Source organism: Microtus pennsylvanicus, chromosome 2 (assembly GCF_037038515.1).
Source record: "Microtus pennsylvanicus isolate mMicPen1 chromosome 2, mMicPen1.hap1, whole genome shotgun sequence".
In the NCBI taxonomy this organism is placed as follows: Eukaryota; Metazoa; Chordata; class Mammalia; order Rodentia; family Cricetidae; genus Microtus; species Microtus pennsylvanicus.
The window spans coordinates 40,182,079-40,209,343 of record NC_134580.1 but is presented as its reverse complement, the minus strand read 5'-3'; the positions used below and the strand labels follow the sequence as shown (position 1 = coordinate 40,209,343).

The 27,265-nt window shown below is 40.1% G+C and overlaps 1 protein-coding gene and 1 non-coding gene across 3 annotated transcripts in view; one reads left to right on the top strand and one right to left on the bottom strand.

Moving 5' to 3' along the window:
• The window catches only part of Dnaaf11 (dynein axonemal assembly factor 11), a 95,356-nt gene that overhangs the window by 22,261 nt on the left and 45,830 nt on the right, over positions 1 to 27,265 (bottom strand). For both annotated transcript variants that reach the window (XM_075963607.1, XM_075963606.1), the window contains 2 exons: positions 27,022 to 27,091; positions 26,271 to 26,366 (listed from right to left, as the gene is read on the bottom strand). In XM_075963607.1, coding sequence (XP_075819722.1) covers positions 26,271 to 26,366; positions 27,022 to 27,091 — 166 coding nt within the window. The remainder of the gene's footprint in view (positions 1 to 26,270; positions 26,367 to 27,021; positions 27,092 to 27,265) is intronic.
• On the top strand, positions 17,287 to 17,393 carry LOC142845365 (U6 spliceosomal RNA). Its single transcript, XR_012909911.1, has one exon. It is a non-coding gene; the product is annotated as a U6 spliceosomal RNA (small nuclear RNA).

Genomic DNA, 27,265 nt, shown 5'->3' with positions numbered 1-27,265 from the left:
CTGATCAAAGCTGAACTGCAACAAGGAATGCAAACATTATTCCATGTGCTATAGAAGTCATGGGAGGCGGGGGGCTCTAGCAAAGGAATAAAAATGTCTTTAATAGGGAACTTGAACATCTCTCCAAAGAAAGAATTGAATATGGGAAAGAGCAGTGGGAAGGCCTGGGGGTAGTCTGGTTGAGAGCTGACACTAGGCTTAACAAAGGCAATAGGTGCTAGCATCAACCAAACAAGCAAGTGACACATACCTCCTTCTGTGTGACTTGGTCACATGGGCACAGGCTGGTGCCACCTTCTAAGAGTGGTATGACTGGCAGAAGTGGGTACAGACACAGATATGGTTAATTGGACAAACTATGGATGGATCAAAGATGAACATGCAAGGTCTGTGCTGGCCATGTGCTTGTGACCTTGTCATTTGGCAGGTTTACATAGAATATCCTTTATTCTTGTGTCTGCAATGCTTGCAATATTTATATCTGTTGTATTCCAAGTAGCAATGGACTAAATTTTACTTCCTTTGTCATTCAATAATACACTGGAACAGCATTTCCATTTCTTCAAATTTATTTGTTAGTTTCTCTGTATTTTATATTTAGTTTTATTTTGTTGACTATTAAACAGAATATCTACATTTTTTTCCTTTGGGAATGAAACTCAAAAATTTCCCAAGGTTTTGTTTACTCTAAAGCTATATTCTGTGAACCCATTAATATTTTATAAGAAGACATTTAGCCTTCTGGCAAGGGATGTTTGTTATATTATTCAAATTCTAAATCTCACATCTTGTTGATCATATCCATGAAAGAAAGAACGGTGTGTGAGTCTTCTAGTACAATTGGTTCTATTGATATTTCTAAATCTTATGGTTTGTGCACTATTAATGAGCAGTGTAATGTGGAAGGACCTTTGGAAGCCATCTCTATGCTCCCTTTGGAATAAGAACACCAGAGTGCTTCAGTTGCTTTTCTTATTGCTGGGATAAAATAGCCTACAAAAGCAACTTAACAAAGAAAGGGCCTATATTAGCACACAGTCTGAAGGTGCGATCTATCCTAACATGGAAGGCACAGCCGAGAGAGCAGCTGCAGCTGTGGTAGTGAGAGCACCAAGGAGCTGGCCACACCTTGTTCACAGGAAGCAGACAGAGATGAAGAATTCCTCACAGCTGCTGTCTACTCTTTTTCTTTTTTGACTCAGTCCAGGACCCCTACCCAGGGGTTAGTGCCACCTGCAGTGATGGTGGGTCTTCTCTCCTGAGTTAGACCTCTTTGTAAACTTCCTGATGGGCATTCCCAGAGATGTGTCTCCTGGGTGACTCTAAACCCAGTAAAGAGGACAAGGAACACCAAGTGCCACGAAGAGAAAGACTCTGGGTGCAAACGATGCTATCTTGCTTTAAGTTGGGTCAGCTGATAAGAATTTAGCTGTAGTGACTCCAGTTTTGCTTAGATGCACAGAGTAGAGCTTCTTGTGTCCTTTAGACACAAGGAGGTAAGGTAGATGTCAATTGACTGCCTCTGCCACCTCCTTACCAATATTCCCCTGCTGCTTAATGTTTCTCTGTACCTTTCGCAGTTTTTAATGTCACTTAACTGTACTGGGCTTTGTTTGCAATTAATTTCTGTAATGCTTTGTAATTTACATGTTTTAATTAAAATCTGCTTACTTTTCCTGACCTGTTTATATTCAGTATCAGCATGAATAAGTGCAATAAGAGCATCTGGGGTAATATAAAAGGAAAGTATTTACATTTGTTCTTCTTTGCTACAATTTTTCCATTTCATGTTTTAACCTAAGTCCCCTGAATCATAGGGCTTTTCTCATAATGTCATCTTTACTGTTTCTACAAGGAAAAGTAGTCACTTTGGGGTGGTTTTGTAACACAACTTATTCCAAACAATTGCCACTATTTATATAAGCCACGGAATGCACTGGAGAGATGGCAATCACTCAGCCCCAGAGCTTGAGTGAGGATGGAGGGAGTGAAGCGAGAAAATAGAATCACTCCCCAGGCCTTCGCCTCAAGGAATTATGGGAGAAAGGATGTATTGCATCCTCCATGTAACTCTCCGTGAGGACAGCCTGGGGAAAATCTAAGTCTGTGTGAGACTGCTGTTTCCTCTGCATGTCTAACAATGCATTATAAGTACCTAGCACATAGCAGATGATAATTAAAATTTCTGGAATGAATGACAGAATAAACAAATGCCTACAGGCTAAAGCTAACAGCAAAGACCTCTAGAGACACCTGTTCCTTCCTGGTATGTCTATGAATGGAGGAGAGGAGCTCCTGCGGATGTTGGGTATAATGAGAAAGGGTTAGGATTTGGGAAGCCTTAAGAGTCCTCATGTGGTATGAGGGGATGATGGCCATGGACTGAAGAGGGAGGGGACAGAGGAGCAGCTGAGGGACACAGATCCCGACTCTTTACCCTTCCACAGTAATTCTCATAGAGCTTCGTCTACACCACAAGCTTAACAAATGTCAGTTGGATTTAATAAATATTTTACATGGCTAATTAATAATTTATCAATTTAAACTTTTTCAGAATTGTGCAGACAGCACTCTGTTGCTGAGTTCTAGCACCTCGCTTCTACATCTGGAAAGATGAGCGTGATAAATTATCCCCTCATCTGATATTAATGACTTTCATATCAGTTATTTATGGCGACTGCTTGTCTTCCGTCTATCATCATTTTGCTTAAGTGCACACATTTAACATCCTCACCCATGCCTGGTAAATAATTTCTAAAAATGCTTCCATATATTTTTTTCTGCATAAAACTTCCAAACTGTCTACATCCTTTAGATATGAACCTGCCTTGACATAAGGCAATTATGTTACTTGGGAATAGGGGTGAGTTGAATCACATTGTATTAATAGCACTTAGTAATGAGGCCCAGCCATGTAATTAAAATAGATTACTATTTTCTAACAATCCTTCTGTCAACTGCAGAATTTTTTCACATGTAAACAGTTCATCTTATTACATAATTTCTGGTATTTATAGTAATCATACATATATATAATTCTCTTGTACAGCATTTAAGTTCTGACTTCTAGAAAGATGTATTATTCACATTAAACCATGGAAATAAAATTTTCTGTTCATGCCTTGGCACTAGTGTTTATATATATAAACCTCCACTAAACATATATTATATTCATATGTATGCATATATATTTGATATTTTGATTTCATATTTTAAAAGGAATTTGTAGTTTTATTTTTATCTTTCCTTTTGCATCTTTCTAGATAATTTGTTTCTTAAAATGCCACTTGAAATAGTAAAAAGAGTTGCAAAGTTGGTTATTAAAATGAAATTGTAAATGTATTATATATCTGTAATAGGTCTGCTTTCTTAAAATCTGAAGATCAGGAATATATATCAAGTCTACCCACCAAGAGAGTCACACACAGAAAACCTTCATAACTATTTTCTGAACATATGAAGTTATGATTACTATATATCATATAGCATTTGTAATAAAGTAATGCACTCGTTATGACATTTCTATACAAGACAATTAAATTTGTATTTACCTACCCATCACCCTCTTTTTGCATTTATATATTTATGCATTAATTTATATATGTAATAATAACAATTAAAGAAAAAGAGGCCATGAAAGGGGTCGAGTCTGGGGTATGGGAGAAGTTGGAGGAAAGAGAGTGATGTGAATGATGTAATTATGTTTTATTATTTAAAACTGCAAAAAAGCAAAAATAATTTGGCAGAGAATAAGAAGAAATTATAGACATGTGCCATCATGCCTAGCTTGAGTATTAGATGAAAATCAATTTTGTCTATATTGTAGTATACTTGCCACTTTTATTAATTAACATATATATTACTATCTGAGAAAATGTGGTGTGGGTATTTTTTGTTTTGTTTTTCAAGACAGGATTCCTCTTTAGCTTTGGGACCTGTCCTGGAACTTACTCTGTAAACTAGGTTGGACTCGAATGCACAGAGATCTTCCTGCCTCTGCCTACTGGGTGCTGGAATTAAAAGCAGGTGCCACTACTGCCCAGAGGAAATGTGTTCTTATTTAATCAAACATTTATATACAATATATAAAAGGCTTGGTTTGGATTTTATCACCTCTAATCTATGCTCATTGTTGCATCAGCATTACATCCTCAGATTAATGGCTTTTTACTTAAATTTTTTCTCATAGCCTATATTTTGATCACATTCTTCCTCTCCCCAACTCCTCCTATATCTTCACCATCTCCTTACCCACCCAACTTCAGGTTCTGTCCTCTCTCTCTCTCTCTCTCTCTCTCTCTCTCTCTCAACATAAATAAATCAAAATACAAAAATCAAATCAAACAAATCAAAACCAATCAACCAAACAAAAACCAGTAGACAAAAAATAGCAAACCACACCAAACAAAAGTAAGAAACGTGTGCATGGACACACACACACACAGAGGTAGAGATAGAGAAAGAGAGAGAGAGAGAGAGAGAGAGAGAGAGAGAGAGAGAGAGAGAGAGAGAGAGAAGAGCCTGGAACCTATTTTATCTTGGCCACCCCTGAGCCTGATTCCTGCCCTGAAGAAAGACTGATATACCCAGTGACTCTCCAAAGGAGAAAATTGGTTTTTCACTTTCCTAACAGGTGTAAATTACAAATAGCTTCATGGTCAGGGGTGGATTTCCCCTGGTTTAAACCCGTGTAGGTCTTGAGCCTGCTGTCACCGTCTCTGTGAGGTCCTGAAGGTTGGTTCTGCTGTCTCTGATCCTTTGGAATCATCCATTACCTCTGGCTTTTAGAATTATTCTGCCTGCCCTTTCCCATAGATCCCTGAGCCTTGAGGGGGTTAATAAAGACGTCCCATTTAGGACTGAGTGCTCCGGAGCCTCCCACTCTCTGCACACTGTCCAGTCGTGGGTCTCTGTTAATCACCGCCCACTTAAGGAAGAAGCTTCTCTGATGAGGAAGCGAGTAGGACTGCCTACTTCTCTGAGCAAGTAGGACTGCCTACTTCTCTGAGCAAGTAGGACTGCCTACTTCTCTGAGCAAGTAGGACTGCCCTCTAAACAAAATATTTTATATTCCGATTTCCTTAACTGGGTTCTGACTGATAAGAAAAAGCATATAATTTACCACTTCTCCAAGGAGAACAAGATCTAGTTTTCTATTTAAAGCAAGTCATTAATTCACAATATTAGAACCTATGGAAATTACCATTGGCATATTAAAATCTTTGAACAGATTAAAAAGTACTTGCACAAATCAAACATTTCTTAAGTATATTCTATCTCAGGTCAGTGTGTAAGTGCAGCAAGGAAAAGCTCAATTTTGAGAATGATCAGAAGAGCATGTAGGATGAGGGCAACAGCTCTGACCAAAGCTGCCCAACCCGTTGTCTCAGGTAAAATGTTAGAAACGCTGTGATGTGAAGTGATGTGTGTTATATGACATATATTATACATGTATGTATGTATGTGTACATATAGCACTATTCTTAGTTGTATAAGACAGCAATGTGCTGTTTGAAAAGTAGACCAAATGTTACTATCACTAGGTTCCTTTCAATTCTTTCTTCTAGGCAAGTGTAATCTCTCCGACTGTTCCCCGTAGACGATCATTAATGCGCTGCAGGCTCAGATGAAAGGAGGGTTTCACTAAGTTAGAATGAGCACCAAGAACGATGGTGTTTCCAAAGAAGACATCATTTTACACCCTTGCCAGAGATAGTCTGAATAGGAAAAGTCTCTCTCTTCAGCTCTAAAAATTCAGGATCATCATCACCATGCATTCTTCACTCATTCATTCACTAAACCTTTATGAAGGTATCTGCTACGATCCGGCCAACTTTCTAGGTCTTGGGAATTGAATACTGAATACAACTCACAACCCTTTGTGCTCATGAACTTACATTACAGTGGGAGAGGGAGTGGAAGGAAACAAATACTGGACCTCCAGAGCACACGAGTGCTGTGGAGACCAGGAAAGCAACAACGATGAGAAAAAGCTGGGGTGGGCCAGGAGGTTGGGAAAGCAGCATTCAAATTGGTGTTTTAAGAAAATAGTGAGATTAAGGGAAGGCTTTAAAGAGTAAACAAGCCCTTGAGGGACCTGGAAGAAATGCAAATCAACAAGTAAAAGGGCTTATAACTTGGTACTATTCTTGCTGCTGTAATGGGATTTGGCAGAAACAACCTAAAAAAGAGAATTATCTTGTCACACAGCATCAGAGGGAGCTGGTTGGTTGTGATGGGGAAAGAAAGTGTGGCGATACAAGTGGCTCCATCCACATAATATACGAGTGCTTGGTGGTGGATTGTCACACAGCATGGACCGGAAGGCGGAGAATTCAGGCTGAAACTAGAATTCGTTACCAACGTCAAAGGTGCACCCCCAGTTACCCACTTTCTCTAGCCAAGCCCTGCTTTTTAAAACATGAACTGGGGGTGGCAGGGGTGGTGCTTAAGATTTGCATACCACCATGTCTGAGAACAGCCTGCCCTGAGAACAGCTACATGGGGCCAGAGAATGTTGTTGGAGTTGCACTGTGGTCAACAGCAGGAAAGGATGCTTGTGAGGAGTCTGGGAGGCACAGCCAAGGAGAGAGACCCCAGCCACAGACTCAGCACAAAGCCTGTGAGACAGGCAAGCATTTAAGCCTCGTGATAGGTGGCACTGAAAGCCTTCCTCATGCACAGCCGTTATTCTTAGATATATAGTCTGTTTCTTCAACTTGTGGGGTTAGTCCAAGAGGCCTCTTCATGTTGCAAAGTTAAGTACAATAAAGATTCTCCTAAAAGACTCTGGGTAGTCACCTGGTTGTTCTGGGACAGTCATAGACTATCTATCCTGAGGAGAAAAGGAACAAGGTCCTAATCTCATTTCCACATGGAAGTCTCCTTAGCTTCAGAGATGTGCTGGGTTAATGAGGAACCAAAGCTCATCTAAAGGCTACCACAGGCGCCAGGAAAGGGGATGTTGGCAAGAGAATGCCATGAAGGTAGAGATGGTCAGATTCTGAATGGGGGACAGCACCAGCAGGGGTTAAAGAGGGCCAGATGTGTGAGTGGTGACATCCATGCTACTGCTTTTAAGCCTCTCCCAGGTTGTCATGGGCTTTTCTGGATGCTACATGGTTGTAACACAGCAGGGAACCAGGGAACAGGTACCTACGACTCTCACTGGGAAAACCGTGCCAGTCCTTTCTGACTGTAGAGTTTCCAGGCGTTCCAAGAAAGGAGGCGAGCCAGATCCTGGTCCATAGCTACTGCTCTCACAGGGCGCCCTAGTCTTGTGGTCTCTTCTTCTCTCATCTTTCCCACCTGAGAGCAACTGCTGTATTACCCTGAGGGTCTCCTCTACAATGGAGGTCTATCTTTCTCCTGAACTCTGATAAGCCTTGTTCCCAGGCATCTCCTCTCCCTCCAGGTCTGGGCTTTCCAGACATTTACACTCTTTATATGGAAAGCACATGAAATCTTTAGTGTTGGGCTGTGCTTTGATCTGATTACTCTGCTCCTTTTTTTATCTCCATGGAAGATTTTTTAAATTTCTCTCTGAGATCAGTGCAATAAAGAAAGACATAGCGATCAAAAGAAAGAAAATGTCATCTATGCTTTCCTAAAACTATTGGTTTAATTGTGTCTGATGAAAGATCAAGTGACTACAAAACTTTTTTTTTTTTTTTGTTTGGAAAGTTGCTGCCACTTTCCTCTCAAGTGGAATGAGGCTGCTGAGCTAATAATGACAAGGTTCCACTTTGGTCAGTGTGTCTGAGGAATAAACACAAAACAGAGAAAATGGTATCTTTTTTGAGCCTGAAAACTCCCGGACAGAGTTTCTTGTTAGTTGGCATTTCTTTGTGGGCAGGAGAGGCTATGTGGAAAATTGAGGGCTGGGCACAAAAGGACAGGACCACTTTAATAAGCATCTTGCTTTTATCCCCTTTAGGTTATTATAACAGTACCCGACCAAGATGGAGTAATTTGTAGAGGAGAGAGGTCTGTTTGGGCTCATAGTCTAGAGGCAGGGAAGGACAAGATTAGGGGATGCATCTGGCAAGGGTTTCACTCTACTTCATAGCATGGCGGAAGTTGGGAAGGGAGACAGTTTAGGTGTGTGAGAGAACAGAGGACTGCACTTCTGCAGTAGGGAATCCATTCCTGAATGAAGGCAGGAACCTATTTGTGAGTGCTCCACCCCTACGACCTAAACAACTCCCTCCAGGCCCCACCCTCTGGCACTCCTACATTAAGAAGCTAAAGCTCAGTTGCAAGACACATATTCACAACATAGTTCATGTAGAGGCAGATTAGAGGGATGCAACCCATCTCAAGGGTATGTGCTTAGAGACTTAGCACTGTTAAATACTACTAAGAGTGATCATTGCTTAGGTTTTTAGTGTGAAGTACCCTCTAATTTTTCCTGTTTAGGGATGTGTAAACTAACTAGTTAAGAGTGGGCCATTCCTTCCCTTACTCACAGCTGACAGGTCCTTTTCCTTTATGCTTGGTTGCCTTGAGTGAGAAGCTGTCAGGTTAAGCAGCCCCTGATTTTGTTCCTGAGGAAGTCTGTTTTCTTTTTTTCCAACATTCATGAGCACTCTGAGGAAACTTCAAGGGCTTCTCAAACCACAGTTGCTGCCCAAAGTACAACTCCTGCTCCAGGAGGCCTTCCTCCAGGCTTGCGTGCTAATTTGGAAGACTCTGGTAACACTGCTCATCTTGTCATTGGTCTCCCTTGGGAAGGGGGGAATAGCACATCCCTGGTGAATCAGCAAAAAGCCTGTGATTGGTGCAATGCAAGGCTGATGGCTGGTAAGCATTGAAGGCTGGTGATAGGTGGCACTGACAGACTTTCGAGTGCAAGGCTGTGATTTCTAGCAATAAAGAGTCATGTCTAGGACTTGTGGGGTTAGTCCCAGAGGCATCTCCAATACACCCTATCATTCATGCAGCAACGACAAGTACAATGGAGGTTCTCCTATATCATTTTTTATTTACTTGCGGTCTTCATCATGGATAGAATGAGATAAGATGATTGTATAAAAAAGACAACTCCCAAGGCTTTTAGTCCTACACCCATCTAGCAGCAGCACAAAGAGCCCCTGACAGTGGGCAAAGATTCAAAGCTAGGGGTGTTAATACTCAAACCTTGGGAGCTTTAGTACAAGGTTGTGGGCTGGGCTGTTAACACTCAAAGTGCAAAGTAATAGCCCTTGCCATAAATATCTACACGCATGTGCCTTTGGCTTTGAAAGCTTAGAGGAATGAGCCTTGAGTCTTCACGGTCTAGAACTATATAGGGCAATGATTTTAAAAGTCCAGAGCTTGCTCTGTCCTGAGCAACTAGACAGATGTCAGGTTTCTAAAGACCATAACTATAAGCCTCAATTTCTCAGAGCCTCGTGCTGCCTGTTTCTGGGTTTGTGAGTCCAGGCTGTTAGACTCGGGGCTACCAACACTAAGGGAGCTGTGCTTTGTCTATGCATGTTTTCTATCTGAATGGAGCAAAATCATCCTCAAGTAATTACTGATGACAATCTGATGTGTCCAAATGATAAATAGATACAATAATCTTTTAACGGTGAAAGTGTTGGCCAGAAAGGGATTACAGAGAAAAGATAAAGTTCAGTTAATTGAACTAAGGCAATGAAATGAGCAAATTCAAGAGACCTAACATTGAGAACCTGTGAAGCCTTGGCAGGAGAAAACAGGAAAGTTAGGAAGTGGATGGAGGAAGAGAGATAGGCAGAACAATGGAATATTTTCTAGGAGCTTATAAACTGGGAGTTAATGAGGAAAGTCAGAACCACATGACTCTGATGCCACTTCTGGTTGCCAGGAAACTGGATTTTATGGTGATAAAAGGGACATGCACAACTAACAAACAAGGATATATCCTGAGTTGTTTTGTGAGCATTACCTTTGAAAAATATCTCAAAGTGTTTGAAGGGCCTTTGAGCCACAGACCAGAACAATGTCCTGAAATTAGTGCTCTGTCCATCCAAATGGCAGCTCAGTACACATGGCCTACTGCCTCTACTTACAGTGGTGCCATTCATGTTAGATAATAATGTGGGCAAGTCACCAGCCTGGTACCCAAGCATACTCCAGTCTCACCCAGAAAAAACCCTAAGAATCAGAGACTCTTAAAGTAAACAGGAAGTACCTATTTCTTAATTTTTATAGCTTCTGGTTTCTTATAAGACATTTCAAGTTTCACCTTTTCATCCATATTTAATTAACATCAGTGTCTGAAGGAGACATTGTCTGTCTCCTAACCATACCCTTTGGACTTGCGGTGTCCTCTAACAGGATCTCATGCTCCATTACCTCCACCTCTACAGCTTGGGTCTTCTCCCTGAAATAGCACAGGAGTGCATAGTCTATGGTACCAGAACATCTGAAGTACTTGGAGCTTATCACATAACTACCACCTCACACCGTTGGATTTAAACAGGAAGTTAATAGATATCCTAGTTCCCATTGCTTCTCAGGTAAAAATGTCCTGATACATGTGTTTTCTACAATATCCTCTAAGGAAATTAGGTGGTTGGCCTAATATAGAGCTGTGTTTTGGTTTCTTCCCTTCCCTACTTCTTGACCATTATCCCTTCACTTTAAAAACCAACTGCTATATTCAAATATCTAATATTCAGTTCCTATGAAGTCAGATTTTTAAGATGTGTTTATAAATATGAAACTGTGGGTTGTAATTTAGTAGCTATAATAGCCATGGAACTCTGATTGTCACCTCCAGGCAGAAAAGCAACAAGCTAGCATGGCCAGATTCAAACATTCACAAGTTTCTACAGTATCTTATGGATGTTCTGAGTGTCGGTTATCTCTGTGTGCTTGATATTCATTTGAAGTAAATCAACATTCTTCAACCCACAATGAAGCCATGTCTGATGTGGGATTCCCCTCTGTATGATGTGCATATGATTGATTAATTAATAAATAAAACTGCCTTGGCCTGTTGATAGGGCAGAACGTAGGTAGGCAGGGAAATCTCAACGGTATATTGGAAGAAAGGAGGCAGAGGCAGAGAGAAGCCATGTAGCCCTGCTGGAGACAGACGCTGGAACTTTAGCGGGTCAGCCACAACCACGTGGCAATACACAGAATAACAGAAATGGGTTAAATTAAGATGCAAGAGTTAGCCAATAAGAAGCTAGAGAAGTGATTTAATTAATACAGTCTCTGTGTGATTATTTCAGGGCTGAGCTGACAGGCAGCCGGGAAACAAGCTAATATCCTCCTTAAAACATGTGTCCCGATAAACCAATTTGAAATTACCTCTGCACGCAGTTGAATATGCACTTAGTAACATGGCCTACTGGACATCCTAGGTTAGGACTTCAGTATCTTAGCCATTTGCCCTTATGACTATGTGACTAACTGGGAGCTGTTATTATTGCACTGCAAGAAAAGATAGTGCCACATAAATCTAAGATAAAACAAGCCAAGGACAATGGCACGGGGTTTTGATCCTACTTAATGTGCTGGCTTTGTGGAAGCCCAGCCTGTTTGGATGTTCACCTTCCTAGATATGGACGGAGAGGGGAGGACCTTGGACTTACCACAGGGCAGGGAACCCTGACTGCTCTTTGGACTGGAGAGGGAGGGGGAGAGGAGGAGGGGGAGGGGGAGAAGGGGGGGGAATGGGAGGCTGGGGGGAGGCAGAAACTTGGTTTTTTTTCCTTTTCTCAATAAAAAAATCGGAAGAATGGCTTGAACTGAACTATAAAAGAGTTGAGTCATCATAAAAGACCATATGAGTGTGTGTTCCTACATAATACCTCTAGAACAGATTTCTATTTGTAGATAGTGTTTATAAGAGATTCCATCTCTTCATGTTCAAGGCCCAATTTGAAGACCATCTTAAGAGACAATGACTATTCACAAGACCACTGGAGGCATGGCTTATTTATTGTCTTGATTTGAAGTTATAATCCTTCAGAATCACATTACAAAGTGGGAGGTCATATATGGGAGGTCCCCTCATTGACTAAATCTGAAATCCAGCTGTTTTTCTGTGTGATAGCTGTAATGCCAAGTTTATCTTCAGCCTTTCCACTGGATCAGTGAACATAAATTGTTTATTATACTCTTAGGTACTAGAGCTACTAAGATTTTAACTCTCCTCACTAATTATTTCTCCTCATTATTTATTGGAAATTATCAGATGATGGAGCTCTGCTGACATTTAAAGTTGTAAAATTATACAGAAAATGAATATATTGGAACAGAAACTGTCTAGGAATGAAATTGAACATTCCCACTTTCAGGCTGTGGTATGAGAAAGAAGCATCCAATTTCTACTGTTCAAATACAGCCAGGGAGCAGACACATTTAGTGACACTCGGAAATACCTCATGAGACGAGCATAAGAAAATTTAGGGGAGAGGCCGGTTAATGGCAAGCACCAAAGCAAGCAAGCAAACAAACAAAAGCCCTGCACGCATGTCAGATGGGTGGAGGGTAAATGGCCACAGAAGATAGTAGTGTCGGTGATTGCAGACCTCAAGGGGATATTTCAGGGGAGGCCAGTTAGGGAAACGATCCCTTACTGGAGTTGGCTTGAAAGAGTGTGAGGAAAGCCACCAAACCAAGTGACAGCAATGCTGGTGAGGATGTAGGCAAAAAAAAAAAAAAAAAAAAGAACCTTTGTTCACTGCTTCAGTCATTACAGAAATTGGTATGGTGGTTTTTCAAAAGCTAAAAATGGAACTAACATGTGATCAATCTATATCACTTCTGGGCATATACCCAAAGGACTCTATGCCCCACTACAAAAATTCTTGCTTGTCCACACTTAGCTATGCACAAGAGCTAAGAAACAGAACCAGCCTAGCTGTCCATCAATGGATGAATGAATAATGAAAATGCTGTGTCATATACAATGGAATTTTGCTGAGCTATACATAAAATTGAAATTTGAATGCCAATAGAAGGAACTAAGAAAAAAAGTACTCTGAGTGAGGTACCCAGACCCAGAACAACAAATGCCACATGTTCTCTATCCTATGTGAATCCTAGCTTCCACTCTTTAGAGCTATGTGTTTAACTTGGAGCTCCTATCAAAAGCCAGGAAAACAGAAAGAGGTTACTGGGTGGTGAATGCTTTAAGAAAGTAGTTAGGCAGATGAGGGCAGAATACAGGAGATATAAGAAATTAATTGGGTTTGGGGGTTTGGGGACAATAGGAGGAAAGGGGGTCATATGAAATCAAAATGAAGAACATATTAAAAAAGTCATAGGGAAACATACTATCTGCAAGCCAATTATAAATATAAACTAAAACGTAAGAACTAGACGAGCTCTCTTGCTTGATCAGATAGCACTACTCCTAGAAGTCATGGATTATTAAACAAAAACCCACAAGAACAGCTATGTTGTTTTATGAATTTTTCTTTTCTTTTTCTTTTTGGTTAAAGGGTACCAAAAGGCCCTTAAAACTGCATGTTCTTGTCATTCTTCTTGGTTGTCCACCAGAATGAAATGATAAGACACCACATACCTAGGTTATAAGATATAGAGAAGTTATTGCAGAACTGAGCTAAGAAACAATCTGTCTCCTTTTGCATTAGCTTTCATAATGCTGAAACGTGCTATGTAGGTAGTAGGGAAAAAAAGGTATCAGCGGTCTTATCCAGCTGAGAGTCCTATGAACTACAAACCAACCCAGGCAAGATAGGTCTACTGCTACAATAGTGCCTCAACCATTAAGGCAGCAACCAACAGTTCTCTTAATGGAATTGAGGAACACTCTGCAGGAGTGTTCATGCCTGGTGTTGTAGTCCCAGGAAAACCTATGCCTGTGGATGTCATGAGCCCTAGGAGGGAATCGAATACCATCATTTAGCTAAATGTACATGATATCAAACTACAATCGCTACTCATAGCTTAATCAGAAAACTGTCTCTTTACAGTGAATGGTCATAATACGGAGACTCTTGGCTGCCTGGTGTACTGAGAAGGGACAATTGATTGTACAACCCTATAACAGGACATTTATGCCATCAAGTCTAGGCTCAGGAGTATCCCAGGAGATGTGGCAAAAGCACCCAAGAACCAGAAGAAAGGGAGAAGGGCAGCAGGGTGCTATTTTCTAGGCACGCCACAGGCATTCAATCACGAATTCACAGCAGCTGCACCTCCATGCAGTGGCAGTTCACAGTACTGGATCTGTCAACAGCCAGGGATGGACAGAGGCAAGGCTAATGGAGCAATACCCCTCCATGCTGTACTGTTTGCCCATCAATGGATTCTGGTGGAAAGGGGAGCTATTAGCTTCAGACATACCCACACTGATGAGCCCACCAAGCTCCACAGAATAGTTCCATACCTGTCAACATAAGATGGACCTAGTTAAATCCAGTAGGCCACAAAACAAAATGAAAGAGAAATGAAAATTGGAAATGGACCTGCAGGGTGGAGGAGGTGTTGAGAAGGTTGGGGCGGTTAGAGAGTAGCCAGAATGCACTGGATACAGTCACGGAGTTGTCAATTAATCCTCCAAGTTTATTTTGGTTGTGATAAAATACGGAGACAAAAAGAAACATAAATGAGGAAGAGGTTTATTTGACTTGCAATACAATATATTGCCTATAATTTCAGGGAAATTAAGGCAGTAATGCAGGCAGCTAGTCACATGGCAGTCACAGTCAAGAGCTAAGACAGAATATATTTTTGCTCCTCTGATTGCTCTCAATTAGCTTTCTCCTTCCTTACGCTGTTCAGTTGCCTAGGGAAAGATGCTGTCCACAGTAGACTGGGCCATCCTACATCAGTCAACAGCCCCCTATAGACATGCTCACAGACCAACCTCATTTAGCTAATTCCTCAATAACGCTCTTTTCCCAGGTGATTTTAAGTCATATGAGGTTGACAATTAGAACTAACCATCTCAGAGAACAAATTTAGTTAATGAAAATATAACATATAAATAAAAGATGTCCATTTTAAGAGTCCTATAATCAATCAGACCAGGGCAATAGATACAGGGGATGGTGTTTTTCATTTTCTATTTTTGTTTTTTTAGAAAGAAGGTATTTCCAGGATGTTTTTAGTATAAGATCCAGATAAACAAACTTCACTGAAATAGTACAGAGAAATAGAATTGCCAAAGGGGAATGAAATCATTCTTTGAAACTTGAGTGGAAATAGGATCTAAGCCTCCTGGGAGGAAAGAGGTGGGAAAGACCACAGGTTTATACAACTAGAAAAAGGAAGGGCAAAAGAGGGACTAGAAGGGTTGAAGTAGGTGGTGATAACCTTTCAATGCTTCCATTTTCTCAGGGATGGAAGTTTCAGGAATGAGTTCAAAATAGAAATAAAAGAATAGCACTCTGAATGCAATAGACCGCGTTGAGGTGACCGGTGAGCACTCCAGGCCCACACAACAATCAGAGAATAAGAGTGAGTCTATGTCGGCTATACCACTTGCTTATGTGAGTAGAAAAACGTGTGTCTGAGTAATATGGAGGAAGGTAGTCTGGGTTTTATGCAATTATGGTCTGTTTTGTTGGCCTTAATATGTGACCTTCATATCCTGTGTTTGGTGTAAGCAGAGACAGACAACATGTTCACCAACCAAAATGGAAATGCATTCTGCTGATCAGTTCCAACAGCAACTTCCTTAATCTCAGTTAATTATTCTGAAAGGCATCCCAAAGGAAATCATGAAGCAAGGAACACTCCTATGATTTTTCAACTGAAATATAGATGGGAGTTTAACTAATGAATCAGTTTAACCTGATTGAAGTGAGCAAGGCCTCTCAGTGCATGCAAAATTTCAGTTGAATCTTGTTAAGCTGGCCTGTGGTGAGATGGCAAGCCCAACATCCCCAGGCAGATGTTGAGAAGACCGTCATATACAGATTACTGACTCTAATGACACATCTGGAAAATGGGCTGAATGGTGAACATACGCTCTGGGAAACTGTGAAGAATAGCCTAGCTCAGAATAGCAACTAAGATTATAGATCCGGAAAAGTTACACACGTGCAGCAGCTCTGCAGAGCAGACCGGTGAAAGACGAAACCTTCTGAGGGACAGAAGTGTCACAAAGGAGAAGGACGTTATTCTGTTTCAGGTTATAATAATGTAAATACATCTATTCATCCTACCTACAATCTATGAACAGGGCATTCTCAGAAACTGCCATGGCTTGGATGTGGTTTATTCCTATCAAAGTTTATTGCCCAATGTAATCATACCAAAAATGGGAGGGCCTTTAAGAGGTGACTGAGGCAGGGCCCCTTTGTGAAGGGATCATGCAAGTCTTATGGAGGATTAGTTCCCAAGAGCAGTCTGTTACAAATGGGCAAGCTTGGGGCCTCTCTACTTTCTTACTGATTCTCTTAACACATGGTACTCTGCCCATTGTCATTTGTCTCCAATCCCATGAACGTTCCACACGACTTCATGTATCATGTTCCCATCTAGCCAGGGGATCCTTGTCAGATTCTTGCACTATTTGTTCTTCTAGAACTAGAGTTATGAGTCAAATAAGCTTGCTTTCTTCATAACTTACCCAAACCAGGCCATCCTGTTATAGGCCACAGGGAGTGGGCTAAGATAATAATCACAAAGCAATATTAACTGATATTATAGTATAATATTAATAAATAGTAACAAGCAATATTAATCAAAATTATGCATGTCTAAATACAAATAATATTATGTTCCAGACACTGTTCTGAGTGCTTTGTTTTGTATCAGTTTATAACATGCTTACAAAAACTTCTTGAGGCCTGAACTATTATAATCACTTTATAAATGAGGCATCAGAGGCACAGAGGAATTAGTAATTTTCTAGGGGTCACACAGATGCTGAGTAAAACTAACAAGATTTGACATGGGCACTCTAGCTCCAGAGGCTATGCTTTTAATCATTGCATTCCATCGTGTCTGATGGATGGCAACAGAAACTACAGTGGGCAGAAGCTCATAGGCTTATTTTAAATACAATCTGAATAATACAAATGGGGAAAATGTGAAATAGCTGGAGATAGTTGATAATTAGGATGTTAATTAATTAGAATGTTTTAAAAATTCAAATTCAGTTACTTTATTCACTCATTCAAATATATATATATTTGAATATACATTCCTTATCAGGCTTTATTTCAGGCCACAGCAACAAGGCAGTTTGGAAAAGGCAAAACCATGTGTTCTCTAGAGGCTTATATTCTTGTTGGGGAGAAACCGACAGAGAAGGAAACTACCAGGCAATAAATGCTATAAGGAAAAAGTCAGCAGAATGAGAAGCATTCTTCAGAATGCAGGTGGGTGCTCGCTGCGGCAGCACATATACTAAAATTGGAATGATACAGAGAAAGTTAGCATGACCCCTGCACAAGGATGACATGCAGGTTTTTGAAGCGTTCCATATTTTTAGAAGACATTTCATATTAGTCACAGGAAAAAATCCATCAAGAGGAAATCATAATACTGAATGTCTATACCCCAAATACAAGGGCACCCTCATATGTAAAAGAAACACTACTAAAACTTAAATCACACATTAAACCCCACACACTAATAGTGGGAGACTTCAAAACTCCCCTCTCATCACTGGACAGGTCTGTCAGACAGAAAATTAACAGAGAATAAGGGAACTAACATATGTTATAACTCAAATAAACTTAACAGACATCTATAGAACATTCCATCCAAACATATAAGAATATGCCTTCTTAGCACCTCTGGAATCTTCTCAAAAATTGATCACATACTAGGTAACAAAACAAACCTCTACAGATACAAAAAATTGGAATAACCCCATGTATCTTATCGGATAACCATGGCTTAAAATTAAAATTCAACAGCAACACTAATTTCAGAAAGCCCACAGACACATGGAAATTAAACAATGCTCACCTGAATCATCAATAGGTCAAGGAAGAAATAATGGAACAAATTAAAGACTTCCTAAAATTCAATGTGATGGAGGAAGGTCATTGGTTAAAAAATAAAGATACTGCCTTGGCCCATTTTATAGCTTAGAACATATGTGGGTGGAGTAAACAGAACAGAATGCTGGGAGGAAAAGGAAGTGAGCTCAGAGGCCATGCTCCCCTCTCCTGGGCAGACGCAATCGATGAAGCTCCGACCCAGGATGGACATAGGTTAAGATCTTCCCGGGTAAGCCACCTCGTGGGATACACAGATTATTAGAAATGGGCTAGTCCAGGTGCGAGAGTTAGCCGAGAAGAGGCTAGATATAATGGGCCAAGCAGTGTTTAAGTGAATACAATTTGTGTGTTGTTATTTCGGGTAAAGCTAGCCGGAGGCAGGAGCTGGGTGGCGGAATGCAACCCGCAGCTCCCTACTACATCAATGAAAATGGCCATACAACATACCTATATTTATGGGACACAATAAAAGCTAGTGTTAAGAGGAAAGTTCATAGCACTAAATGCTTACATAAACAAGCTGGAAAAAATCCCACACTAGTGAGTTAACAGAACACCTGAAAAGTGTAGAACAAAAAGAAACAAACTCACCCAGGAGGACTAGACAGCAGGAAATTATCAAACTGAGAGCTGAAATCAACAAAATAGAAACAAAGAAAACAATACAAAGAATAAATGAGACAAAGAGTTGGTTCTTTGAGAAAATCAACAAAATAGACAAACCTTTATCCAAATTAACCAAAAGGCAGGGAGAGAATATCCAAATTAACAATAATCAGAAATGAAAAGGGGACAGACACGGAGCAAATATAGAGGATCATCAGGTCATATTTTGAAAACTTGTACTCTACAAAATTGGAAAACTTAAAGTAAATGGACAACTTCCTGGATAAATATCACTTAACAAAATTAGATCAAGACCAGATAAGTAAATCAAATAGACCTATAACTGCTAAAGAAATTGAAACGCTTATCAAAAGTCTCCCAACCAAGAAAAGTCTAGGGCCAGATGATTTCAGCACGGAATTCTATAAGATTTTCAAAGAGACCTAATACCAATACTCCTCAAATTGTTCCACACAATAGAAACAGAAGGAACATTGCCAGCTCCAGAATGACAAATATCATATGTACTCACTCATAAGTGGCTTTCAGACATACATGAAAGAAAAACCAGCCTACAAATCACAATTCCAGAGAACCTAGACAACAAAGAGGACCCTAAGAGAGACATACATGGATCTAATCTACTTGGGAAGTAGAAAAAGACAGGATCTCCTAAGTAAATTGGGAGAATGGAGATCATGGGAGATGGTAGAAGGGGAAGAGAGAAGAAGGGAAGAAAATATATTGCGCAATTAAACAATTAAAAAAATGCAAGTGAGTGGATGAGGAACCACCTTCTTGATCAGAGAAAACTTGAGAAGAAACATGAAGGACAGGGCACCTTATGAGAGTGGCTGCTTCCAGGAACGAAGAGCTAAGCTCCCAATGAGATTAGCAACAGAAAATTGAGCCTTGGTCTATGTAACATGAACAGACTTAAGCTGGTGGAATTTGCCTACTGGTCAGTACTCTGTACAGATCTGAACATCTTTGAGTAAGAAAAGAGAAAAATATAATTTGGACATAATGAAAAAATGCCAAAAGATGTGTTTACTACATAGCCAGGCCTAGTAGCTCAGATCTGTATTGCAGCAACTCAGGAGGCTGAGGCACAGGACTGTAAGTTCAAAGCTATTTTAGGCTGCAGCTGCACAGAGTCCAAGGATAGACCAGGAAACTTAGTGAGAGCATGTCTCAGTGTAAAAAAATTGTAGAATAAAGGTTGAGGATGTGCGGTTCAACAGTACGTTGTATGTATCAAGCCCTGCATCCAATTCCTACTTACTGAAAAAATAGAAAGAAAAACATGTTTAGGATTTTTTTTATCTCAATAAAAAGGGTTGTGTCTTTGGAAAATGAGCACACATTTCCACAAATCCACATGGTATGGTTTGCCATGTCTAGTCCAGTCCAGCAGGCCAGCTTTTAACATTGTTCTTTACAAATACACCACCGAAAGACTTGTTGGACATCAACCATGATACACTGTGATTTAGACGACCCAAGCAGTCTAAGACACAAAGACTATGTTAGATGTCCTGGAAATCCTAGTTTCACTTAATGTGCTAACAGTACCATTCAGTGAATGAACTGAAATGCCATGTCTGATTGAATTGATTTTTATTCATTCTTAGGTGAGACAATACATTTTTATTTATTATGTAAACCTCTTTGAGTCAGAGTTTTCTGTTACCTGAGGCCAAAGGCATCTTAATTGTATGGTTTTATTTTATCACTGAATTTTATGTACTGTTTATATTTAAGGTTTGCATGACCTTACAGATACAGTAGATAATGAGAAGGTCAGCTCAGTAAACTTAGCATATCCATCACTCACAGCTACCCTTCATGCAAGAACAACTATAGCCTGTTTATAGAGTGTGGATCTCAAATGCAAATTTCCTAATGCTAATTCCTATGTTGTACATTATCTCTCCAGACTTGCTCATCCTACATTTATTCTACTCTGTCCTCAGACTTGCCTTCTTATTTCTATCATGCATTATCACCATAATTTTGTTTTGGTTTTCGCTGTTTAGAATATGTAATTATTATTTTTTAAATTAACTTACAAAGCTACTAGGTTCTCACATTGGGTTTTCATATTCTGTCTTGGTTAGTTCTCCCATCCCATCTCTCTGCTTTCACCCCTTTTCTTGGTATTCATTCGACACTATTCTCCCTTTTGTTTTGTTCTGTTGTCTTTCCTAACCCCTCCCTTACTCTCTTAAAAGTTTTTTAATTTATCCAGCCATAAGCCCTTTCCAACTTTCCTGGCCTTTACCCATTTTACCACCATCTTCACTATAATTTTGTTTTCTATCTCTGTATATTTGATTTTTAGAAACATTCCACCTTAAGGAATCTTGAGCATGTCCTTTCGGTGCCTGGCTTGTTCCACTTAGCATAATATTCTCCAGGCTAATCCACCCTTGGCAAACATGAATTTACCTTTGTATGAATATATATAATAGTATATATAATAGTTATCATATAGATTTACATGCACAAAAGCTTTTTTAAATTAATTTACTCATGAATTTATATTGAGTTTTATTCTTATAATACATTTTAATATTCCAAGGGTTTTTCTCAGTAATCATAATACAGACCAGACTCATGCAACTTCCTCATAAGTCAACAAATCCAGACACATGGAATACCTCACTGGGTTCAATGACAGTATTTTAAATGTTTTACTCAGAAACAGTATTATGAAAGTGTTAGCTTTCAGTAACACTCACTTTAACCATAATATAAATGGACTTAATTTTATTCATTAGAAAAAAATATTTGTTGTCAAGTTTATAGGCTCATGAATGAACAACTATTAATTTTAGGCAAACGGTGTTTATTCTCTGAGGTCTGATTTTAGTGACTCCTCTTTTATGGAGTAGTGGTACAAGATGGCTAATCTATACCTGGTTGCCGTCTCTCATGATCTTAGGAAATAATCCCTCAAAGAAAAACATTTTCTAAGTCCATTTCTGAAGATAGACTAGAACCAGTTCTACACGGTCTATGTGCACCATCTCACCTAGATTCTATTCTTAACCATGCTAAATATGCTACGGTTTTTACATTTTAACATGAAACACAAGAGCAACTATGAAAAGAAGAAGAAACCCTATTCCTCAGGAGGTTAAGATAGAAAAATACTGAATTTAAGTCTCGTTCAGTTATGGAAGTAAGACTTACCCCCAAAACAACAAGACAAACTGCAACAGGCAAACGCAAATAGGACACTGTGTTCATTTAAAAGGCTCGTAAGACAGACTACAAAAACAGTGATGGCACTGGGATTTAATCCCAGCACTTGGGAGGTAGAGGCAGGTGGCTCTCTGTAAGTTCAAGGCTAGCCAGGTCTACAAAGCAAATTTCATACAGCGAGAGCTGTTACATAGAGAAACCCTGTCTTGGAATACTCCCACCCCAGCAAAGAATAGCGGTTACCTTTCATCGTTATCTTGTCAGTTATACTAGAAGTTTCCAAACAACTGGGGGTGGGTTGCTGCTCATAATGTCACACAAATGTCTCTTTTGAGTATGGAGATAATCATGTTCTCTCTTAGATTTCCCTGCAGATGTTCTAGTTAATATAGGCACACTCCTTTAGTTTGTTGTGGCCACCAAGGACAACATAATCCTTACAGTAGTGTTTGTTATTTTATTGCCTGACAACAAATTTCACTTTCTATTTTTTGCCTCAGGAAAAAAAATACAAAATTGATTATCTATAGTCAATCTGTTGGAAAATTGGCTATGGAAAAGGAAGGACTATTCAATCACTGTGGAAGCTTTACTGGCTAATCAAATTTATGTTCTTCCTAGCAGACACTCTCCTTCCCATTATCCCTTCCTTCTCTGGCAAAGGATGCCCATTACTGGTTTATCTGTCCTTCTGCAAACCTAAGGGGCACTGAAGAAGGTAACCTCACCTTAGCTCAAGGGATGAGGTCTAAGGAAAGATTATTCAAACTTGTCACCAGCCCATTGGCCAAAATGGTTTTATGTTTCAGGGTGAAGCTAATCAAGAAGACTAACGGACTCTCCATCTAGTTGGACTGTTTATTCTAGAGGGACTTTTGCTCCAAGGTGATGAGAGATTCTCTCCCTATGTCTTTGAATTCTGCCCATTTTAAGTCAAGCAAGGTTGGGGCTGGGCGGGAAGTGTAACACCTGTTACTTTCTGTGCTCATCTGATAGAAGTTGCTTTGAAAAGCAGCTGACATTTCAGAAAGTCCTTGGCTCCACCCACTTAGGGGCTCTCTATTTTCTCCTACCTTCCTGTAAAAGACAAAATTGTTTCTCTATGGTTAAAGTCAGTTTGTGAGGTGAGATTCTACAGAAGACAGCCGGAAACAGTTCAGCTCTCTCAGCAACTTAGAATAAGAAATCCAGATACTTCACGGGGAAAAGCAAAAATTTTAAAGCATCCTTCCTTAATTTTTTTCAGAGTTCTCCTCTATGATAACACTGTCATGGGATCAAGTTATGTTTCTGATGTTCAACCTCAAGATCAAAGGAAAATTACCTAAAATCTGAAAGCAAACAGAGCCAATCCTTCCAGCCTGTAGCAGTTATAAATGTCAGGGCTTTAATCTACCGGGGGAACACAGACTGGATCCTTGGCTTTGGTTTCCACTCAACATTCAGTGACCCTTTTACAAACCATCTCCAGTCTTGAAGCCCACCCTTGACTCTTCTTTTCTGGGTGTCATTGGCCTGTTGCTTGATTCCCATTTTCAGCAAAATTTCCAAACCCAGCTGTCTGAACCTTCTCTCCCCCGTGTTTCTAATTCTGGCAGGCTTCTCTGAGACAGCTCTCACCACTGTGGCCTCCATTTTGACATATCCAGTGAGCACACCGGTGTCTTCCTCAGATTCAGCTTCCTTCTTGAAAAGGTTTATCTTCTAGACGTCCCTGGTACTTTGAACTTTCATGGGTTTTGCCATTCACCGATTACTCATGATAAAGCTGTAGGCTGATCTCAGAGTGCAGCTATGTCCCCTCTGCTGCCCATGAACTCGCTCCACCTGTGCTGACAGATGCCTTTTTTTTCCCAGCACTCCCTTTCCTACCATTTCTACGCTCATAATTTCCGGTTCCCTACCTCTGACCAGTCTTTCTACTGAGCTCAAGGCAGACACTTGCAGACGCCTACCTAAGAATTCAGCTAGATGCCCCGTGGCATTTATTCTTTAGAATCACTACATGAGACTATGACCAGCTTCCCTCGAGTCCTTCAGAGCCCTCCCCAACTGATAGGACACTGGAATATGCCTGTTAGTTAAAGCATCTTTGACTTTCCCCATCAAAATATAACCTCAATGTGGTGACTCATCACCTGTCTGGCAGCTCTCAATAGGGCTCCCTCACTGCAGAGACTTCTCACTTCCATATTTTTTCAGTCAATTTTTTTTCACCCTTGGGTTCTTTATCCACACAGAAGACAGAATTACCTTTGTAAAATCTTTGTGGAGCTGAAAGGATGGCTTAGCTATAAAGAGAGTATACTGCTCTTGCAAAGGACTTGATTTAGGTCCCCAGAATCCATGGTGAAAGGTTCACAATTACCTAAAACTCCAGATCCAGGGGATGTGACTCCTCCATCTGACCACTTTGGGCTCTGCACACCCCCACATACACCATTTAAAAAAATAAATCTTTTTTTAAAACATAGGTTTTAATTCTCGCTGAAGAGCTATCAGTAAATTTCCTTGGTCATCTCATATTACTTGCTATCACCCAGGAAACTATGTGAAAGTTGCTTCTGCCAGCATTTCTGGCATCTTCTTTCTACTTTATTTATTCTGTTTCAATTCTTCTAGATTTTTCTTTTATGCAGTAGCCTCTCTTCCATCAGTTTCTTTTTTGCTTGCTATTCTTTCTACTTAGCACAATACCTTTACATAAATGGATCAAATACATCATTCAAGTTTCAATTTAAATGTTGTCTTAGCCACTGTTCTATTGTTGCAAAGAGACAGCATGACCAAGGCAACTCATAAAAGAAAGCATTTAACTGGGGGCTTGCTTACAGTTTCTGAGGCTTAATCCAATATCATCATGGCAGGGAGCATGGCAGCACACAGGCAGACGTGGTACTGAAGAAGTAGCTACAATCTACTTCCTGATCTCCAGGCCAAGAGAGACACTGCACCTGGTGTGGGTTTCTGAAACCTCAAATCCCACCCCCCAGTGACACACTTCCTCCAATAAAGCCACATCTACTTCAATAAGACCACACCTTCTAATTCCTTTAATCCTTTCGAACACTCCCTAGTGACCAAGCATTCAAATATATGAGCCTATGTAGGCTATTCCTAACCTAAACCACCACAAATGTCATGTTTTTATAAGTGCTTTTCTTGATCCTTCCACTTAAAGGGGTTCTTAATGTTATTGTATGTTTTATCTTCAGCATGGGGCCTAGCTCCTTCAACAATAATCTCTTTTGTTTAACTGTTTGTGGTCCCTTGGTTCATTCAGCATGGGGAACAGAATCTGACTGCTGCTAGTATGTGCTCACCACACTGAATTTCTCTTCTACCTGGATTTATCCAGGGGCTGCCTGTCTGGCTTTTCTAACACATCCATATTAAGAAATTGTATCGAGAGGTGCCTCTGTCTGAGGTCACCCACGGTCCTTTCTGATGTGCCTTCTGGCTCATTTTTCCTGTCCTCTCTGACATTTGTCCTCTGCTGCAGCCACACAGAATCACTTTCCAGTCACATATGTGCTTCACCCTCCTTGTCTCCTTGCCGTTTAGCTGTTCTGTTTCCCATGAATCACAGCCAACTGACCCTTCAAAATTGGTCACACACTTCATCAAATTAGCCAGTAACTCCACTATTTGTAGCTCTTGCCTTCTTAATTGTTTTCTTCTCAGACTGTGATTATATACTTATAATCATGTCTCCCAATTAGAATTATTAAAAATTCATATTCATATTCATCATTAAACTGGAAACTGACACCAGGCAGGCATTCAATAAATGTATTGAACAGAATCACTACCATATGAAAATATAGAACATCAACTTCTTTCCTTCAAATGAATAAAATTTAAGGAAAATAATGTGTTATATTATTAAAAAACTATAGTATCAGCATCACAGAATGGTACTTATATTGTAAGTTTTGTTCACATTATCATTCTTAAAAATTATAAAAAACTGGCTGCGTGGTGGTGGCACATGACTTTAATCCCAGAACTGGGAGGCAGAGTCAGGCAGATCTCTGTTAGTTCGAGGCCAGCCTGGGTCTACAAGAGCTAGTTCCAAGAGAAACACAAAGAAACCCTGTCTCAAAAAATCATAAAAATTAGATGCCTGAAGTGTTAGTAACTTTCCCAAAGTTATAAAACTATTAAGCTGACTGTTGAGAAATCAAATACAATATCTTTAGCGAAGCAAGGCCAGCTAGACGCCCATGCAGTAGACAGGGTCATCAGGACCAGTCTCACTTAAAAGAACCATATGATCTGTCACTCCAAGTGCTACGCAGACTCTGGTCTGCAGAAGTGATCAGATTGGAAGGAAGAGTCACCCTGAACCTCAGTTACACCCCAGTCTCAGAAATTTTTCCTCTGAGGCCTTTACTTTCCGACCTGAGAAGTGGTGAGCGTATTTCTGGTTTTCTCAGCTAAGGGTACCCTAATCAGAAGTCATCATTAGCCCCCAAAAGTCACACTCCCTCAAAAACCATCAAACTCAGACGTGAAATTTGTCCAAATGCCATTTCCTACCTTGGGCATGCATATCAGCAAATGTCCTGTTGTTTGAGACCTTTTAGCGGAGCTCTTGTCAGGCTGGACCTCTGCAGAAAGGGCAAGCTGAAACGGCTGCAGGTGAGCACAAGGGGGCACAGAGAACAAAGGCATCTTAAAAGGAAAGTCCACCTCAAGGGACATTCTCACCGTCAATTCATCACACACTGTTACATTAATAAAGCTGTTCAGATGCACTAGGACATGCTATATAAGCCATTCCTGACATGCTGGATTTATGTACAATCTAAAGAGTATTCACCAGCCACGATCAGTGAAATTTTCATGAGACCACTTTGGGTAGAAGGGTCACTTGTAGATAAAACATCAACTTATTTCTATTTTAATGTCTCTCTGGGCTAACCCAAATAAAGGCTCAGAATTAGAAAAAAAATGCTATTTCAAAATGATCAAATTATAGTTTCCATGAATGAACTCACTGACCACTCAGAATGGGCATTCGATTGAACTTTATGGTCATGATATGAACTTTGGAAGATTACAGTGCACCAGATGCAGGTTTAAAGCATCCATATTCTTGAGATACATGAAGGTAACAGCCATCCCCACTGTATAACATACCTGTGATATAAAACCACACACCTAACAAACAGCACATTGGCTTGGTTTCTAGTTTTTCTAATTAGGTAATACTTTTTAAAAACTGGGACCACACAGCTTAGGTCAAGACTTATCTCTTAAAAGAACAATATTCCACAGTTATGCCTACCTTTCCTTTGACCATTACTCGAACATACGTGGGCTGCACATCAACCTCAATTAATGAAGTATCCATGTACCTTCAAAATTAAGCATATCAGATCTAGTAATTGTTAAAAAAAATTCATTCCAAAGCAGTAAAACATGAAAGCATGCTTGCAAGACCATTTTAGATGAAGAAAGTTTTAAATGTCCATGCTAAACTGGTCCTAAAATACCAACCTTAAATTCTGCCTAGTCCAGAGGAAACTCAA